General features: G+C 39.0%; 1 protein-coding gene across 1 annotated transcript in view; it reads left to right on the top strand.

The window, feature by feature from the left end:
- The window catches only part of LOC120532610 (interleukin-6 receptor subunit beta-like), a 149753-nt gene extending 129370 nt beyond the window's left edge, over window positions 1-20383 (top strand). Inside the window, exons 10-16 of the mRNA XM_039758762.1 lie at window positions 529-699; window positions 4362-4463; window positions 4561-4707; window positions 5905-6045; window positions 12034-12115; window positions 16332-16413; window positions 19021-20383. Coding sequence (XP_039614696.1) covers window positions 529-699; window positions 4362-4463; window positions 4561-4707; window positions 5905-6045; window positions 12034-12115; window positions 16332-16413; window positions 19021-19596 — 1301 coding nt within the window. The 3' untranslated portion in view covers window positions 19597-20383. The remainder of the gene's footprint in view (window positions 1-528; window positions 700-4361; window positions 4464-4560; window positions 4708-5904; window positions 6046-12033; window positions 12116-16331; window positions 16414-19020) is intronic.
- Window positions 20384-21213: the final 830 nt, after the last annotated feature.

The raw sequence follows: 21213 nt of genomic DNA, 5'->3' as shown, positions 1-21213 counted from the left end.
TTTTATTAAAGATATATATCTTATAATCTAGAAATGAACCCTGTATAAGTGGGGTGGAGTGTGTGCTATGTGGTAGAATGACATTCTGCTACGAGATAGATTCTGAATTAAGCCTGCTTTTTCTAGGTCTGGTTACAGCTCACTGGATTCTTTAATATAAAGTTAGGTAAATGGATCAAATCAGATTAGATCAGATCCATCAGACCATGCATTTCATAAACGTGTTTAGGAATTCTACACAATGGACTGGGTGCATTATCGTCCAGTTCTTTTGAAATGACTGACTCAACTCATTGATATCTGGTGCAGTGTGACACAAGCAAACTTTTTACTTTGGGTCTTGCCATGGCATGATATTCCACAGGCAAATGCTTATATTATTTTATTTTAATTTAAACAACAATAGCAAGACAGAATGCTTATTATTTTTTGAACACAGGTTTTCTCAGTTTTAGCTTGGAATGAAGTCACATGCTTAGATTTTGCTTCAGCACTGAGCTATAATTTATTGTGTTTTTGTTTCTGTAGGCCTGCTGCAACTGGAAGGTTTACACGCTTATTCTCAGGATGATCATTTATGGGTCAAATGGAAGGAACCTGATGAAACAGTAAAGAGATATATAATTGACTGGTGTGCCGATGCTGATTCCAACAAAATAGAATTTCAGTATTCAAACATCTCTACTGTACTGCTTAAAGGTAAGAGCTAATCTAATAAGCATCATATGAAATGATTTTAGTTTGGCTTTAAAGTACATCTCTTAAGTAAAATTTCAGAGATGCATTAATGAATCCCAGAACACCCTTTGAAAATGTGATCATTTTAAGTCACTCTTGTAAATTCAGTTTCCAAAAGAAATCTGCAGTATCGGAAATGCATGACAAAGCCGGATGAGAGAGAATTAAATAATTTCATCAACTGCAGAAATGTTTTTTTCTAACGTGGGAATTAATTGGAGCAAAACCCTACTGTAACTATGGCTTTCTGGGACCAGGGAGACCCCTAATTCACTGTATTTTAGTTTATTGTGGTAAGTGTAGATATAAACAGCTTTATAGCACACTAACCAGTTAATAAAATGTCCAGTTCATGCATTGTATGTCAATAATGGGGATCTGGGAGTTTCATGTAGCCTGTCAAGTGGCTTAGGCAATGTAACCAGTGTTAAATGTTTTTTACAGGAAAGAAGGACCTTTTCCATTTAGAGGCAATAAAATAATTCTATTAATTTCCCTAAGTTACATCGATGCCTTTTCTACTTTTTGTTTCGACTTTCTGTAGTAGCCAGTCTTCCCTAATGCTGTGGAGCTTGTATTTTAATGGAGCTTTGAAATACTGCTAACTTATAAGAATAATCTTTCCATACGTATTTGAAAGCATTTTTCAAAATTATGTAATGTGTATAGTATATGACATTTGTGCAATTTGAGTTGTGGTCAGGTATTTTGCAAATAAGATCCCATTGTCTATAACAACAAGTGATATGGCAAATTCTTGCAAACAGAAACTCTGTATAATAGATATACAAAAGTGCAAATGAATTAATGAAGCCATACCAGGAGAGACTAAACTGAACTCAACAAAAACTATCATTAAAAATGTAAGAAGCAGGACTGATTATAAGATTTGGCATATTTTACAATTTTGTAAAGACTTGGTGGCATGAAGATGTAACAGGGAGTGCTGGTTTCTTCCTCATAATACTTCTACCTTGACTATGGGTGTCTTAAGACAGTATGGTGGCCCATCCAGTGCTGGCTCCTGCATTATATTTATTGTGGTTGGGTTGTGCCTGACTCTGCCAAGGTAGATTCTGGCTCTGCACAACCTTGAACTGAGAAGTGGATTTCTACCTGAGCAAACCTTTTAAAGTAAAAAAGAAAACACAACTGGAGCTAGAAGTAAGTACAGCTGAGGGTTTGATGGTGTGCTTAAAAATGCCCCTCCAGATGTGCTTAGTATTGTAGCAGATATGAGCGGTGCTGCTGTGTCAGATCACCAAAAATGCAGAACAGTTGAGGTTAGCTGTTTTGGTTGTGGGCAGGCACCTTTGGGAATTACATATCATTGATTCCCAAATGATTAATACACTTGAGCAATAGACTATGTGCGTCTGTCTCACATATACCCTATTTATGGGAAACTGCACAATTAACTATATAAAAGTACTTACAGTAAATGTACTCTTTCCCATAAATGGGGCATATGTGAGACAGACACACATAGACTATTACTCAAGAGTTTTCCATGGGGTAAAATCCCCAAATTACTTAAATTTCCAGTACATCTTGGATTTGCAATGTCCAAAAATAAAGAGCAAAGACAATCACTTAAAGTTTACCTCAAAGAACCATGCTTTTCACACGGCCATCTATACGTTGCCTGTTCTAGAGTATGTTTAGGAAAGAATTGATACGTTCTTGCTCATAATGACGAAACAAAAAATGTTGTGTATCATAAGGCACTCAAATTGATTTGTAGCAACTATAATCTGTTATTCGTTAATAATGGCAGTTTGACTTTTGAACAATATTTGAATAATAAATTAATTGCCAAATAATAACTGTTTTACTTTTTTCCAACTTGAGTGACATCCGGAGATCCCCGCTTACATATATATATATATATATTTCATTACAAAATTTAAAATGACTCACCTTCCAGTGGCTGGAGAAGTCAGGTTTTTCACCTAAGAAGTCTACCATCGACTGCATCCTGGCACTGAGGGTTCTCATGGAATGCAAATGCAAATATCGGCAGAGTTTTTTTGTAGCCTTTGTCAATTTTCATAAGGCGTTCAACTCAGTTGATCAAGCTGCCTTGTGAGACATCCTGCAACTTTGTGGGATTCAACGTTGCTGGATTTCATGACCAACCTGTACACTGGTAATGTGAGTGCTGTGTAGAGTGGAGGCAGAACCTCTGCGTTTTTCCTAGTTGATTCTGGGGTTCATCAGGGGTGTGTTCTTGCTCCTTCTCTGTTCAGTGCTTTCGTGGACTGGGTGTTGGACAGGATCATTGGATCCATTGGCTGTGGGGCATCTGTTAATGTAGAAAGATTCACTGATCTTGACTTTGCTGACGGCACTGTGATCCTCGCAGAGTCAATTAAGTCTCAGATTGGGGTTTTCAAGAGACTGAGCGAGTCTGAGTGTCTGGGCTTGTGAGTATCCTGGATAAAAACCAAGATCCAAGACTTTAATGACCTCTTGGGCACAGCCATCGGCAGTGTGTCTGTCTGTGAAGAGAAATGTCGACCTTGTCGTGAGGTTTACTTACCTGAGCAGTGACTTTCATGTCTCTGGTGACTCTTCCTATGAAGGTAGTAAATGGATTGGGAGAGCATGGGGGAGTCATGAGGTCACTGGAAAGGGGTGTGTGGTGCTCCTGTGCAAAAGGATGAAGGTCCAAATTGTTAAGAGTCCTGGTGCTTCCTGTTTCGCTATATGGCTGCGAGACATGGATGCTATGCTATGACCTGAGACGAAGACTGGACTCCTCTTGTACTGTGTCTCTTTGAAGAACACTTGGGTACTGATAGTTTGACTTTGTGTTGAATGAGCAGCTGCTCACACAGCCCAGAATGAGGCACATTACCTGCTTTGTGAGGGAGCGTCCATTGCAGTGCTACAGCCATGTGACGTGGATGTAACACCTGGCTGTGGCAGATAGAAGGTCATTTCCGGAAAGGGGGAATTGACTTGGGAGTTGCCATTCATGATCCAAGCCGTTTTGTTGTGTGGTGGGTGTGGCAACGCACGGTACCAGTGCATGCTCCCCAACATGACCTGACCTGACCTTCACATATTTCATTTAGTTAATTTGCCCACTTTTTTCATTAAAGAACTTGGTAGTTGTGCATTAGGCACAAAGCTAGATTTAACTCCAAATTGCCAGTTATCACTGGACACACTTGCAGATGCTCTTACACGTTGTATTTATCTGTTTAATTAACACCATGCACGCTTCAGTGGAATGTGCGAAGGATATCCATGCTAAGCCAGAGGGAACATGAAAATTCTAGGCTCTGAGGCAGGGTGTTGCCCATTGTTTATTACATTTATATTGTAAATATCTGTATGCATGGAAAAGAGCAATGCTTTCACCTTCTCATAATTAATTAGAAAAGGACCATGCACTATACCCTACTATTTTCTTACTATTTTCTATAATAATTAACTTTGAAAGACCAGTGGTACATAATAGTTTTATATTCTGAACCTTATGTTATTGACCGTGATGTACACTTTGGAGGTTTGTCCATTTTCTTGTGGTTATATTCTGCTGTATCACTTGCTACTGAATTTACAAAGCCTGGTTTTAAAAGTGATATTTTATAACTGTGTCTTTAACTTTGCAGGTCCATTTCAGCCTTATGTGCTTTATAACATTACAGTACACCCTATATTTGAGCAGGGGCCTGGAAAGGCTGACTCTATTCAGGCATACCAAAAAGAAGGAGGTATGCTATAAACCATTTTCTTATGATCATAGCAATTTGAGCAGAAATTTGAAAAGTAACACCAATAATTGATTGATATTTCTCTTATTCAATTCAGTGCCTGGAAAAATTCCTTTTGTTAACACTTTCCATGTAAAGCAAACAGAAGCAACAATTCAGTGGAGTGAAATTCCAAAAACTGAACGTCATGGCTTTATCACAAACTACACAATATTTTACAAAGCAGAGAATGGGCCTGAACTCTGTAAGTGGATTTTTCTTTGTAGAAAACTTTAAACAGAATTCTTAAGTTTGTTTGTCAGTCTTTTACAATAGGAAATTTTTCTATATTTACTCACCTGTTCGGGACACCATTCTGTTGCATGACACAAACTAAAATAGGCAATTTATTTTCACCAGCTTATGTGACTGGGATCTTAAACTGTGAGAGAAAGCTGTAACCGCTTGTGGAAACAATCTATGAGAACACAGAGATAATGTGTGAAAATTTCACAGAAAGGGCATTCCTAAATAGACTAATAATTTGGAATCTACGTGATTTGAGCAAATGGTGCAGCTTAGCTCAATGCCCCATTTCAGTTCTTTTTCATATTGAACTGCTTTAAGCAATTTATATACAGTATACTGTATAGAATATGCTCTTCAATAACTTGAAATAAATGTCCTACATCCATTCAACAGACTCCAATGTCACTCTAAAGAAGGATTATCTGGAGTCAATGAAATTTGTTTCTTTTCGACAGTACCAGTCATTGCTGTACATGAGAGAAGAAAACAGTAAAATATTGCAGTATTACACAAGACAGACATAGTAATATCTCTCTTTCATTGTCTGACAAATGATATGTCCTTATCTATTGTCTATAGTCTGACCTATTAGTATGCCTCCCATGATAACATATAGTACCTCTGTCTGTTCTGTGATTTCTCTTGTAAACTTATTATCCATCTGAACCATTTAAGTCACTTCTTCTAGGCTAATAGGTGCTTTCTTCTGATGTTAAAAAAAATTGTAAGAAAGCAGTTTGATTATTGGAAATGCTATTGATGCAACTGCTAGAAGAGAGCAACAACTGCAAAAATAAAAGTAGGCTTCATCACTTGGTACTTATGTTAGTCCTATTTCTGTTACATATATTGGCACTTAATACTGAGCAAACATCAGGAATGCACCAGTTGGTGTATTGAACATCTTGATTTGCATGACTTTATTTTGCAACATATTGGTATTTAAAAGCACCACTTAAAGTCAGTAAATCTAATTTGTGGAAACAGAATATTATAACATGAAAGCCCTGGCACAGTTATTGTAATATTTAAAATGTTCATAATGCATACTACAAGTGGGATTAGATAATGTATAGATACTCATTCCAGTAATACTGTGGAGCATTAGCTGAAATTATGATTGTATTTTTTTTATTGGCTTATTGTTTTTCAGCTGTTACTGTGAACCGCAGTGTCTTCAGTTACACTCTCAATTCACTGAAGCCCAAGACAAAATATATGGCACATGTTAAAGCTTCTACAAAAAATGGAGGCACAAACAGTAGTGAGATATTCTTTACAACGATTCAGTTCAGTAAGTATTGAATTACAAAAAGACCTTGGTAAATGTAACTACAGTAGTGTGAAAAACTATTTGCCCCCTTCCTGATTTCTTATTCTTTTGCATGTTTGTCACACAAAATGTTTCTGACCATCAAACACATTTAACCATTAGTCAAATATAACACAAGTAAACACAAAATGCAGTTTTTAAATGATGGTTTTTATTATTTAGGGAGAAAAAAAATCCAAACCTACATGGCCCTGTGTGAAAAAGTAATTGCCCCCTTGTTAAAAAATAACCTAACTGTGGTGTATCACACCTGAGTTCAATTTCCGTAGCCACCCCAGGCCTGATTACTGCCACACCTGTTTCAATCAAGAAATCACTTAAATAGGAGCTGCCTGATACAGAGAAGTAGACCAAAAGCACCTCAAAAGCTAGACATCATGCCAAGATCCAAAGAAATTCAGGAACAAATGAGAACAGAAGTAATTGAGATCTATCAGTCTGGTAAAATTTATAAAGCCATTTCTAAAGCTTTGGGACTCCAGAGAACCACAGTGAGAGCCATTATCCACAAATGGCAAAAACATGGAACAGTGGTGAACCTTCCAAGGAGTGGCCGGCCGACCAAAATTACCCCAAGAGCGCAGAGACGACTCATCTGAGAGGTCACAAAAGACCCCAGGACAACGTCTAAAGAACTGCAGGCCTCACTTGCCTCAATTAAGGTCAGTGTTCACGACTCCACCATAAGAAAGAGACTGGGCCATAATGGCCTGCATGGCAGATTTCCAAGACGCAAACCACTGTTAAGCAAAAAGAACATTAGGGCTCGTCTCAATTTTGCTAAGAAACATCTCAATGACTGCCAAGACTTTTGGGAAAATACCTTGTGGACTGATGAGACAAAAGTTGAACTTTTTGGAAGGCAAATGTCCGTTACATCTGGCGTAAAAGGAACACAGCATTTCAGAAAAAGAACATCATACCAACAGTAAAATATGGTGGTGGTAGTGTGATGGTCTGGGGTTGTTTTGCTGCTTCAGAACCTGGAGGGCTTGCTGTGATAGATGGAACCATGAATTCTACTGTCTACCAAAAAATCCTGAAGGAGAATGTCCGGCCATCTGTTCGTCAACTCAAGCTGAAGCGATCTTGGGTGCTGCAACAGGACAATGAGCCAAAACACACCAGCAAATCCACCTCTGAATGGCTGAAGAAAAACAAAATGAAGACTTTGGAGTGGCCTAGTCAAAGTCCTGACCTGAACCCAATTGAGATGCTATGGCATGACCTTAAAAAGGCGATTCATGCTAGAAAACCCTCAAATAAAGCTGAATTACAACAATTCTACAAAGATGAGTGGGCCAAAATTCCTCCAGAGCGCTGTAAAAGACTCATTGCAAGTTATCATAAGCGCTTGATTGCAGTTATTGCTGCTAAGGGTGGCCCAACCAGTTATTAGGTTCAGGGGGCAATTACTTTTTCACACAGGGCCAGGGTTTGGATTTTTTTTTCTCCCTATATAATAAAAACCATCATTTAAAAACTGCATTTTGTGTTTACTTGTGTTATATTTGACTAATGGTTAAATGTGTTTGATGATCAGAAACCTTTTGTGTGACAAACATGAAAAGAATAAGAAATCAGGAAAGGGGCAGATAGTTTTTCACACCACTGTATTCCAAATACAGTAATCCAAAACTTTTGTTCTTGATAAATTGCAGTATTTATGTTATTCTCTTTTAACTTCAGTTTTCAGTCAAATTGTGGTGGAATGCATTTTTTACTTACATTTGAACCCTGCCATTAATAGCTAGTTGGATATTACTGTCTTTCCCATGTGGGAACCCCAGCCAGCACCCTTGTGGCCTTGCATTAGTTTTTAAAGTGTTAATCACAATTAGCACAGTTTACCCCCTTTCCACGTTCAGCAGTGCATTAGTAATCAGATCCTGGTTGGTCTAACTTGCTGCCTCTTGTGTCCTGAGGAAGGGGTTCCAGTTGGGGTGCCAATGTCACTTTCTCTCTCTTAACTGCTCCTTTCTGCTCTGTAGCACCCTGTGCTGGCCTTCTGCTGGTCTCTTCTCTTATGTGATACTATCTCAGTAATTTTGTACCCTTGTCAGTGAACCCTCTGCTATTTAAAGTATTCCACATTGTGGACCCAGTAGATCCGTCTGCATCTCCTTAGCATGTGTTCAGCTGCACCTTCACAATGCAAGCATCAGAGATGTGAAGTGGCAAGCGGTGAAGCGTGCCCCCTGGGAGCTGGGCAAGCGAAGTCCCCTAGTATATATAAAATAAAACGTCTGTTTGTATATTTGTCCGTTTTTCACTAGATAACTACTTAACGGATTTAGATTTGGTTTTTTTTCCATAATTTGCTTGAACATTCCAGTTGATTTTGCGACTTCTCTCATCTTGTTATTATCATAGATCACTTGCGGTACCAATTTATTACTGCAAATCTAAGAGAGAGGCTGCGGGCCAAGGGGAAGGGGGTGCAGCCCTCCTCACTCATGCGCCAGCTGGCGTTCGAGTCGGTCTACCTCTCGCTACGCGTTAGAGCTTACCTTGCCTCCACTTAGCTCGCGATACCTGTTTGTTCAACAGACATCATCTACAGATTGTTAAGGGTAACGTTTGAAGTTTTTGACAGAGAGATCAGAGCTACGTGTGTTTTAGAGGATAGCTGCTGATTGCCACGGATTTCACTTTCACATGCTTTTCTCTCCATGCGGGGAATGCTCTCCCGTCAGAGCTGAACAGGATCAGAAACAGTGCCAATGTTTGATGCTTCAGCTTACCTACCTTCTGCTTGGCCAGTATTACATTTTTTTTAATTGATTTTTAAAGTTAGTCCTGTTTCCCTACTATGTGAGTGGAGCCACAAGGGACAGCTAGTTTATAATAAGTTATATGTTACATTAATGAAGTAACTTGTAACGGCTAATATAAGAACTGATCTGAGAACTCTTAAGCAACATAAAACATATTTCATTTTACCTTTATTCTTTTCCAAAAAAAGGATATTAATCTATATAAGCCTGGGTTTTCCTTTTCATCACTGAATTTGTGCTTGACTCAAACAATTAAGTTTTCTATCTCTCTAAACTACAGAAAGTGTTCTGGTAATCATCCCATGGAAACAATGCAAACTGGACATTTTCAAAGAGTTAAAATTTCAAAATATTGTTTATTGTGTGTTTTGGCGTTTCTAGGTTTTCATAAACACATTGTGATTATATTAAAAGATTCAACTCCCATTATTTATGCTTTCTAAAATTCCAGTCTTTCTATGGCTCTTTAGAGGGACTGAATGCCCTGCTGATAAATGGTTGTTGAGGGAAGAATAAAAATAAAGGAAATGCTAAGGTTTGGCTGTGTGTAAGCAGAATCAACAGTGGAAATGGAGAACAAATCTTAAAACCAGTGGGTAGCTTTGTCAATGAGATGAAGTAAACTGTACCTGAGACTGGGGCAAACACTCCCATATAAAGGTTTATACAGTAGCCCTTGTCTTCATTTCTGCCTGTTTGAGCAATGCTTATCCACAAATACTCCTTGTTACCCACAAATTCTCTGTCTCTTTTTCTGACATTTCATTCCCATATTTCATTGCCACTCCTAAGTATAATTTATGGCCTGGATCCCACTTTCCATGTAAGTCATAGATGAGACACAATGATCAAGGCTTCTGTGTAATTATGGTGTAAATTGATGAGAAAATATTTAGATTGACACAAAAACCATAAAAAGCAGACAACTCACTACCCCACCATGATTCCACATATGGTGGGCTTTTTTATCTGTATTAGAAATACTGCTGGTTATTTAAGCACTTTTACACTACAGTGTATCAGTTACAGTTGTGCTTGAAAGTTTGTGAACCCTTTAGAATTTTCTGTATTTCTGGATAAATATGACCTTAAAAATCATCAGATTTTCACTCATGTCCTAAAAGTAGATAAAGAGAAACCAGTTAAACAAATGAGACAAAAATATTATACTTGGTCATTTATTTATTAAGGAAAATGAATGAATATTACATATTTGTGAGTGGCAAAAGTATGTGAACCTTTGCTTTCAGTATCTGGTGTGACCTCCCTTTGCAGCAATAACTGCAACAAACTTTTGATCATTCCTGCACACCGGCTTGGAGGAATTTTAGCCCATTCCTCTGTACAGAACAGCTTCAACTCTGGGATGTTGGTGGGATTCCTCACATTAACTGCTCGCTTCAGGTCCTTCCACAGCATTTTGATTGGATTAAGGTCAGGACTTTGACTTGGCCATTCCAAATCATTAAATTTATTCTTCTTTAACCTTTCTTTGGTAGAACAACTTGTGTGCTTTGGGTCATTGTCTTGCTGCATGAACCACCTTCTCTTGAGGTTCAGAGATTCAGTTCAAGGACAGATGTCCTCACATTTTCCTTTAGCATTCTCTGATATAATTCAGAATTCATTGTTCCATCAATGAAGGCAAGCTGTCCTGGGCCAGATGCAGTAAAACAGGCCCAAGCCATGATACTACCACCACCATGTTTCCCAGATGGGATAAGGTCCTTATGCTGGAATGCAGTGTTTTCCTTTCTCCAAACATAACACTTTTCATTTAAACCCAAAAGTTCTATTTTGGTCTCATCCGTCCACAAAACAGTCCTTCTGGAATAGTCTTCTGGTTTGTCCACGTGATCTTTAGCAAACTGCAGGCGAGCAGCAATGTTTTTTTGGAGACCAGTGGCTTTCTCCTTGCAACCCTGCCATGCACACCATTGTTGTTCAGTGTTCTCCTGATGGTGGACTCATTAACATGAACATTAGCCAATGTGAGAGAGGCCTTCACTTGCTTAGAAGTTACCCTGGGGTCCTTTGTGACCTCGCCGACTATTACCCGCCTTGCTCTTGGAGTAATCTTTGTTGGTCAACCACTCCTGGGGATGGTAACAATGGTCTTGAATTTCCTCCATTTGTACACAATCTGTCTGACTGTGGATTGGTGGTGTCCAACCTTTTCCAACCTGATGAGCATCAGCAACTCTTTTTCTGAGGTCCTCAGAAATCTCCTTTGTTCGTGCCATGATACACTTCCACAAACCTGTGTTGTGAAGAACAGACTTTGATAGATCCCTGTTCTTTAAATAGCACAGGGTGCCCACTCACACCAGATTGTCATCCCATTGATTGAAAACACCTGACTCGAATTTCACCTTCAATCATTTTCCTCAATAAATAAATGACCAAGTATAATATTTTTGTCTCATTTGTTTAACTGGTTTCTCTTTATCTACTTTTAGGACATGAATGAAAATCTGATGATGTTTTAGGTCATATTTATGCAGAAATAGAGAAAATTCTAAAGGCTTCACAAACTTTCAAGCACAACTGTACCCTACTACGAGGCCATGCATCTTTCTTGAACATTTCAGTGATGATTTTATCATTGGATACAAAACAGTTTGAGACAGAAATTATGTCGGCTCTGAACTGTCCCTGTATGAGTGAATGTGGTTTTGTGCATTAATGCACTTTGTGATGGTTTTTGACCCTTTTTGAGTTGGCTGCCATTTGATTCCACCAAAACAGGATAAGTGTGTTAAAACCTGAATCTGCGGGTGCTAGTGATTAAAAAGTAATTCACATTTGGGACAAGAAAAAAAAAAATTTAATGTAAATATGCCCCAGTTTGCCAGTGAACTACTATGTTAGCAACAGTTTTTAAAATCTTATTATGCTTTTATAGGTGCAAATCTTCTTTTATAGAGCCTGTGCTAAATGTTAAAAATTATTTAACACAAAACATTTAATTTGAGGGTAAAGTAAAAGTGAATGTCATCCTAACGCTTTATGCGTAATAGTTAACTTTTTTCTCTTTTTTTTGCACTTTTGCCATACTTGTCTTCTGATCTGTGCATACTGATATTTGTCGTACTCCTTATGTGCCTTAATGCTTCTAAAATGTGTTACAATTTTTGCATTTTTAACTGTGATTAATTTGTATGTATTTCAGGCCCAACGTTTCTTCACTTCTCCATTGCTGCAGGTGTGGGTGTTATTTTATTGGTCTTACTGGGAACTGTTGGTTACATTATGTAAGTATCATTTAATATGTATATACTGTACAGTAGACCCCCGCGAAGTCGTGGTTCAGAATTCGCGGCCTCAGTCATTCACGGATTTTTCCTTAGAACCTATCTAATAATTGTTAGCGGAAACCGCAAATATCCTGTGCAATTTTTATGGCTTTTTTGTGGCAACACTGTACTGTAGAGAGAACAGGAAGCAACTGTAGAGAAAAACCGCGACTTGAGATGGTGAAAGTAGCCAATAGAATTTGAAACTGCAACTCCCAGCTGCCCCTGCAGTGGCTCTGATTGGTCTTCTGCTGAGGGTGCAGGGGATGTTGGGATCAAAGGATGTCAGCGCGGCTTTTAAAAAGGGGGCCGGTGACCAAAAGCAAAATAAAAGTTTTTGTAATTTGTGTTTCAAATTCCTGTCTGTCTACCTTCTGTTGGGTTACCTGTACTTATTCGTTTTGTCCTGGATCGTTTCGTGGTTGGGGTCTGGATTGTCTGCCGTCTGCCTATGTACATGTGGACTGTAAGTGGATTCATGGCCATCCTGCAAAGAAAGGAGCGCTCCTGAATCCACCCACCCGTCTTCACCATTTCAGGAACTAGCAGTAGGACTATCTCTACATTCCCATTCAAGGTGCGGATCTCTGGACTATCTATTTTCATCATTACATTTCATCCTTTGCTGTTTTCCATGATTTACTGTGTGTGTTTTGTTTGTGCTTTGTGGTATTTAATGTGTAATTGCCAAAAGGGGAACAGGGGTGGCATTGTTGTTTTTTGTTTTACATTCTTTATTTGCTGTTTGATTACCGGTTTGTTTGTTTCTGTCTCTGTTTGTGAGTGCATGTGGGTCGGGCCAAGGCTGGGTGCGTCCCTGGAATCTCCACCATGAAAATAAATAAATCGCCATCTTCTCAATGGTGTAAATCTTAGTGGCACTGGACCGATTGTCTGTGATGCATCTCCAGCTGAGTGTTCTTGTGTTTTCTGTTTTGTTCCTCTTAACCCTTAAACTGCCACCACTGGCTATAGTCATTTCATAGTGCCATTTGCGAGCACGCAAGAGCTGATCAGCCAGTGCCGTACATTCATTGAGCAGCCAGCTCATGACCTTTGCCAGCCCCTTGTGAGCAGGGGGGCTGAACACACCCACAGAAGACACGGACATTCCTCAAAAAACCCCTCTTAAAAAACGCTGATAGACTACTTTCTCATTACTCCCTTACTTGCTGGGCTTACTTGCGGCTGCTCTGTCACGTGATATGCTTCTCGCGTGACGCTACACTTACTTTAAAGCCTGAACAGTACCTGTCCTTTTAGGCTGATTGCTTTGTTTCTCTCTCCTCCCCCAGACATCCTCTGCTCCTGTTGGGTGTCCCGCTCCCGTTGTGCTCCCCTATGATGTCTGTCTATTCTTTAATCGAGAACTAACTGCATACTGAGCTCGTTTTTACTTCTGAAAGAGACATGTTTGTTTGAAGTGTTTGAATAAAGTTCCTGTCTCTACAATCTCCTGTGTTTCTGTGCAGTTCTGTGACCCAAGCGTGACACCCTGCTGGAGCCAATCCCAGCCAACACAGGTCGCAAGGCAGGAAACAAACCCCGGGCAGGGCGCCAGATATTGTTCCAGTAGTTTTTAAAATAGTTTTTACAGTTCATTAGCAGTGTATAAAATGATCAGTGTTACAGTAATTGTGATGCTTTTTCTTTGTGAATTGTGACATTTAATTAAAGTGCAGCAAAAGAGCATTTGGCATCCAGGGATGCATTAACCCCCAAGTATGTGGCAGTTTAAAAGTTAAAGCCGTAAGATGCTCCCGAAACGCCCTGCACCTTCTAAGGCTTCTGGCAATGAAAACACGCTTGCATGAATTACAGTATATATATATAGCGGTACCATTGGCATTTTACATTCTAGCACTGAGGGAGACATATTAGTACAGTATTGTACAGTATGCAGGTTTACCTTTGCTTTCTTATTTTTTAGGTAATGTATTAAGCTGAGTTTGAAATGAAATGAAAGTGTTTTGGGGGTATTTTTAGGCTTTAAACTATAAAAATAGGCATTTTTTTAACCACATCCAAAATTCACGGTTTTTCACAATTCGCGGGTGCTCTAGGAACATAAGCCCCGCGAATTTTGCAGGTGTACTGTATAACATAAATGAAAGCATGTGGCAGATTTTAACTTCATGCTTATTCTGTATATGACATACCAGAAGGATCTAAAAACTTCACCATATCACATTTAGGTTCTATTTAAACATGAAAGTTCTCCTTATGATTTAATGGCACCATATTTTATTGATCTAATGAAGTTGATCTTCTGCATGTTCACCACAACATATCTATCCAGTAATCTTATTACTTATACAACAACAAACAACATGTGCGTAAATGAGAGGGAAGGTGGTGGAAGGGTGTAACTGGTGGAAGGTTGACAAATTTAAATACTTGGGCTCAACAGTCCAAAGCAATGGAGAGTGTGGCACAGAGGAGAAGAAGAGAGTCCAGGTAGGGTAGACTATGTGGAGAAGAGTGGCAGTAGTGATTTATGATAGGAGAGTACCTGCAAGAGTGAAAGGCAAGGTCTATAAAATGGTAGTGAGACCAGCTATGTTGAATGGTTTGGAGACGGTGGCACTGATGAAAAGACAGGAAGCAGAACTGGAAGTGTCAGAGCTGAAGAAGCTGCGATTTATGCTCGAAGTAATGAGGGTAGGCAGGATTAGGACTGGGTATATTAGAGGGACAACACAGGTGAGCAACTGGGAAAGGCCAGGTTTGAGATGGTTTGGGTATGTTCACAGGAGAGATGAGGGGCACATCGGGAAAAGAATATCAGCAGTCAGTGTGGCAGAAAATGATTTTAAAGACAGGGATAGATGAAGATGGAGCAGCCGAAGGAAGAAGAATCATATTTGTTGTATAAAAGTGCACAAAGACATTGCTTGTTCACTCATAAACCCTTTGTGTGATATGAAGAGCTGATAGCATCTACTGTTTATTGAGATATATACTGTTTATAATATGTGCATACCGCACCAAATGATTGAGTTCTGGTGTTTCACCCACACTTATTTTTGACAGGTGCATAAAATCAAGCACTTAACCATGCAATCTCCATTGCCAAACATTAGCAGCAGAATGGGTCATACTGAAGAGCTCAGTGAATTTAAATGTGGTATGTCATAGGATACCATCTTTGCCACAATTTCTCCTCTGCTAGATCTGCCCCATTTAACAAATGCTCCTACTGTAAACTGGAAGTATTTAGCAGCAATAACAGCTCAGCCATGAAGTGGTAGACTGTGCAAACACACAGAGCGAAGCTGCCCAGGGCTGAAGCTCATAGTGGATAAAATTGCCTATATCTCCTATTGCATCACTCACAAGAGAGTTCCAAGCAGCCTCTGGAAGAATTATGTATCACGACCATCATGAAAACGGTGTCCATGTCTGAGCAACTGCACACAATTCTAAGATCACTATGCAGAATGCCAAGTGTCAGTTGGATTGGTGTTAAACATGTGATCATTGGATTTTGGAGCAGTGCAAGTCTGTTCTTTGGAGAGATGAATTACACTTCACTATCTGGCAGTCTGATGGAAGAATCTGGGTTTGATGTATCTGGGCAACACTACCTTTTTGGACTGCATAGTGCCTACTATAAAGTTTGGTGAAGGAGGATGGAGGAGGGATGATGGTGCTGAAGCTGGTTCTTCCAACTTTATGGCAACAGTTTGGGGAAGGCCATTTTCTGTTCCAGTTTACTGTACCCCAGCGCATAAATCCAGGTCCATGGTTTGATGAGGTTTTTAGGAAGGAACTGAAGTGGCCTGCACAGAGTCCTGACTTCAGCCCTTTGAATACTTTTGGAATGAAATTGGGTGCTGATTGTAAACCATGTCTTCTTTAACATCAGGCTGAATGGGTACTCATTCTCACAGTTGCACTCCAAAATCTTGTGGAAAGCCTTCGTGGAAGAATGGAGGCAATTATAGCTGCAAAGGGGTTGGGGCAACTCTGTGTTAATTCCCATGGATTTGAAATGGGGTGTCCAACAAAACAATACAGTATGTGATGGTCTGGTGTCCACAAACTTTTGGCCATATGGCTGGAGTATTTGTCTAGTGGAGAACCATTTAGTTATAAGAGTGTGAAGTGTACATCTGGCTGATGAATTAATATACTGTATATGTAACATAGGCTTATTTTCTTTTCGTTGCAGGATAAGAAAACATCTTTTTCCTGAAATTCCTAATCCAGCATATAGCAGCATTGTCACATTGACCTCTCAGAGCATTCCTAAGGTATGTTTTTTCATGTAAGGTTCCAATCGCATAATAATAATGATATTGCAACAGAAATGATATTTTCTGTTTTTGTCTGATATAATTAATGTATCACATTTTTAAGCGGTGATTTCAAGAACTAATTGGTTATTGGAACTCTTCTCATAACAAGGCCTAGGAGAAGCTCTGAATATAATTACATTCAATTTTAAGAGTAAAACCTCTTGAGTGACACAGATCCTTATTTTAAGAATTTTGTGTCCCCGTATCACTTGCCCCTGCTTGTTTCCCACCCTAGGATCAAAGCCTTGCCTTCACACTCTCAGAGCCCCACAGCAGTATGGACACACAAGCACCCTAACTCACTGCATTAAAGAATGCCTCATTTAGCCAGGACTGCTATGAACACTGGTATCTTTGAACAGTTCTGTCACCACACCCCAATAGATTATAGATGTCATACAATATTACAATATTCATACTATTTCTACTGTCACATTAGACAGTCTAGCACAGACTTATACTGTAGAATGCCTAGAAGGAGGTGGGCCTAGGTCCCTAAGACTGTGACTGGGTCTGACTTTGTCTTTTAACTTTGTGTTATATGTGACCATGGACTCTTCAGAGGTTTAGCTTCCCATGAGTTGATGCCAACTGGAGTGTTTGTTTTACTCTCCTCACTGACCGTTGGTGTCATCATGATTAAATATGCTACCTAATAAAAATATCTCGATTAAGCACATTAGAAAATGGATGGATGGATATTTCAAGTTAAAATTGTATACATTCAGCACATGCATGTATTTAAAGCTCAACTGTGGGAATTGCAGCAGTTTATTTTCAGAATTGTATTTTTTTCCTTACCTTTAAATGCAATAAACTTTTCCTTCATGTTCCTTATCATTGAAGATAACTAAATTTAATATTTCTTAAGAGATAATTTTTAAAAATCAAACAGAGAACTCCTTTTTTTTGTCAAAGACTCGTGAGCAAAAAGTGGCCAACTGAAATGTAACCATTAAGAGTACCCATTAAACATTTTTGGTACTTCTCTTCCAGTGCAGCAGATCTGAGTGAGTGCCAGCTTTGCCAATGAATTTGACAAATGTTCTTGCATTGAGCCTCACAAAACTCAAATGAAATTAAAAGGAGGAATTTTGAAGTTATTGATCAGGTTTAATGATAAATGTCAGTATAGTATACCATTTAAAACAAGGGTGTCCATCTCTGGTCCTGGTGGGCCTCAGTGGCTATAGGTTTTCATTCTAACCCTTTTCTTAATCAGCGAGCAGTTTTCATTTCCCCTTCATTTTAATAGCCCTGTTTTTAAGGATTCAGTCTTCTGAATTGTTTCTTTATTAAATGGCAGCCAAACAGAAATGAGATGTAAAACGAGTCAACAGACGACCAGCTAAATTGGAACGTCAAACTCCAGCCAATTTCACTCCAACCAGTTTCTTAATGAGAAGCCAGATCTTGTTGTTAATTAAAGCCATTATTGAATATCATGACTTGTTGCTGCTCTCATTCTGCCACAGCATACTGTTGATTTTCTGTTTTTTTTAAGACCACCGTCAAGATGTGTTGGTGACCGGAGCAGACCGACATGGCAGAGACCTTCACCTTTCTTTATTTTCTGATTAGCTGGTCATGTGGTGATTTGTTCTGTGTCACATTATTGTTTGGCTGCTAATTAAGGAAAAAAAAACAACTAAGGGGTCTGAGTGATGTCAATTAAAACAAGTTAATCAGAAGCAAAAACGCCTCACTAATTAAGAAGATGGTTAGAATGAAAACCTGCAGTCACTGCGGCCCACCAGGACCGGAGTTTGACACTCCTGATTTAAAACATTGGATCTCTGTGTTACCACAGACCTGGATGATCATTCTAACAAACCCAACATTGTGATATATAACTGTTAAATATGGTGCCTGTGTTCACCATCAACCAATCTGTCTGTTCTCTAAGCTGAATTGATTCAATACAATTTCAATATTACACCATATTTACAAAATAATTAAATCTTGAAAAAAACTACTTATATTTTAATCATATCTGCAACCATGTGGCAGTTCTGGCACATAGACTACAATTCCCATTAGGCAGCAATAGTGTGCTGGAACTGAGGGGAGGACGCTTTACCTTGACGTACAAAGTTTAAAAAGCACTCACCAAAGCGAGATCACATCAAAGATCACTGCTGCAGTGTTTTCTTCTCTTCTAATTTGGATCTTTTATCTAGGAGTAATTCTTTTTATCTTACCATAGATTGTTTGTGGGGTGGCGCAGTGGTAGCGCTGCTGCCTCGCAGTTAGAGACTTGGGTTCGCTTCCCGGGTCCTCCCTGCGTGGAGTTTGCATGTTCTCCCCGTGTCTGCGTGGGTTTCCTCCCACGTTCCAAAGACATGTAGGTTAGGTGGATTGGTGATTCTAAATTGTCCCGTGTTTGTGTGTGTCCTGCGGTGGGTTGGCACCCTGCCCCGGATTGGTTCCTGTGTTGGCTGGGATTGGCTCCAGCAGATCCCTGTGTTCGGATTCAGATGGATGGATGGATGGTTGGTTTGCATTCTATGTGTATTTTTCTAATAACACTTGATAACTGATCTTGCTTTATTTCAATTTCAGGTCAACATCAACAAAACTATACAAGATGGTGAAATTATTGCAAAGAATTTCAAAGTGATTGATCAGTATCCTGATGTTGAAGTTTTCCACATGTCATATGGAGGAAATATAGTTTTACCCCCTGTACCCTCCAGGCCTCTTAGTAACAAGGGAAATGCAACCTTTCTGGCATCTTCAGACAGCAGCATTGACGTACGCAAAGCATTCCATGCAGAGAAGCCGTCTGTGTGCACTTTTAGAAGGTCATCTTCAGTTCAGCCACTTCTCTCAGTCTCTTCCAGTGACCTACCAAGTGAGCCAGGATCTCCAATAATATTTACTCCGCAAGAAAACAAAAGTCGTACCGCATCAGAAGATAACCTGTTTGAAGACCACTTCTCACCCAGTCTTTATCTGAAAAACTCCATCAAAAATAGGCAGTTTATTTCCAATGCTTGTAGCAAAGAAAAAGAAATATCAGAAGTCAAGTGCATTAACAACTTGGAGCAAGGTATTTTAGGCCAGGCGTATGTTACTGTTGATGTGCTTTTAATAGATGGATGTGGTGCCTGTAAATTAAACCAAAGTCATTTATAATGAATTATTAATATAAAAAGGAAAACCTTTCAAAAGTAATGTTATGCCCTGCTGAACTCTTTTTATGGCTTAATTTATGATGTTAAATATCTCCTACATGATTTAAAATATGGACAAAAGGGATAGTATTAAGTTAATTTCAAATCAGAGACCCATAAGCACAATTAATCGGATAATTAAATGTAACTTAATATTCAGACTAAATACATTTAACAAATGCAACATGTGAATGCTCCACTGAATGCTTGGCTCTGTAGTGCGCTTGTCCTGCATGTGAAAGAAAGGCCTCAAAAGTTCACAGTTCTGGCTGAGTGCTCAGCAAACCAGGGTGTTGGTTTAGTGTTGCTAATTACCTCACAGACCACAAAACTCTAGGGTACTTTTTTGGATACTGAGATAATGACCTTCTCCTGACACATTTGTGACAAATTCTGAGTTAATGAGGGGAATAAAATGTATGTTTTTTTTCTGTTTAACTGTGAATTGTATATAAAGACATGGCTAAACCATAAAGTTGAGTGTTGTATCAGAACATTTTCAAAAATAATAGTTTGTGTAAATTATGGTTTGAAACTAATTTATGATTAATGGAAAAGATACTGCTGTCACATGGATCAGGTGCCCTGGGTTCAAACTGCATTCTGTCTGTATGTGTCTACTTTGGTTATTCTTCAGGTACTCCTGCTTTCCTCCCATATTCTAAGGACATGCGTTAGGTCAGGGGTCCTCAATCACAGTCCTGGAGGGCTCCAGTGGCTGCAGGTTTTTATTCCAACTAGTTTCCTAGAGGGGACTGGGCGGTCTCATGGTGTGGAATCCCTGCAGGTTTTATTTTTTTCTCCAGGCGTCTGGAGTTTTTTTTTTTTGTTTGTTTTTTCTGTCCACCCTGGCCATCGGACCTTACTCTTATTCTATGTTAATTAATGCTGACTTATTTTATTTTCTTACTGTGTCTTTTATTCTTCTATTCTTTAATATGTAAAGCACTTTGCACTACATTTTTTTTATGAACATGTGCCATATAAATTAATGTTGTTGTTGTTGTTTCCTAATTTGAAAACAGTCCATGCTGATAATGAAACTTAGTATTGAACTATTTAGCGTGTTAATGTCTGCATTCGTCCAAGAGCAATTTGAATTGCACTGTAGAGTTTCCTTCGGTGAGAACATTACCCATGTGTTTTGTGGACCAGAATAGATTTAAACTTAACGGACCTCCCGATTCCCCTCCCATTCATTTCTAAACATTTTTTTTATCACAGATACTTCATGGTAAGCATGTGAGCTGGAGAGCTGCTGGTGTATTGGGTATCTGCATCTCATTTTTAACTAATGTCTGGTTAAGAAAATTGACAAAACTTAAATGCAGCTGCTAAAATCTAAAATAGGCAATTAAGGGTTCTGAATGGTAACAGGCAAGAGAACTAAAATTATTGCTTATTACTTTAGTAGTAAATAAATTAAGAAATTGGTTAAAGTGAAAGCCTGTAGCCATACCAGTCCTCCAGGACTGTAATTGAGGACCTCTGACCAACAAAGTAACCAAGATTTGTCTTTGATGAATAAAGGCACTAACAAGGCATAGAGTTAAACACCAACTTTCATTATCAGCAAGGA

Source organism: Polypterus senegalus, chromosome 7, assembly GCF_016835505.1.
Source record: "Polypterus senegalus isolate Bchr_013 chromosome 7, ASM1683550v1, whole genome shotgun sequence".
NCBI lineage: Eukaryota > Metazoa > Chordata > Cladistia > Polypteriformes > Polypteridae > Polypterus > Polypterus senegalus.
The sequence above is the reverse complement of the archived record's forward strand: the minus strand, read 5'-3'. Positions and strand labels throughout refer to the sequence as shown.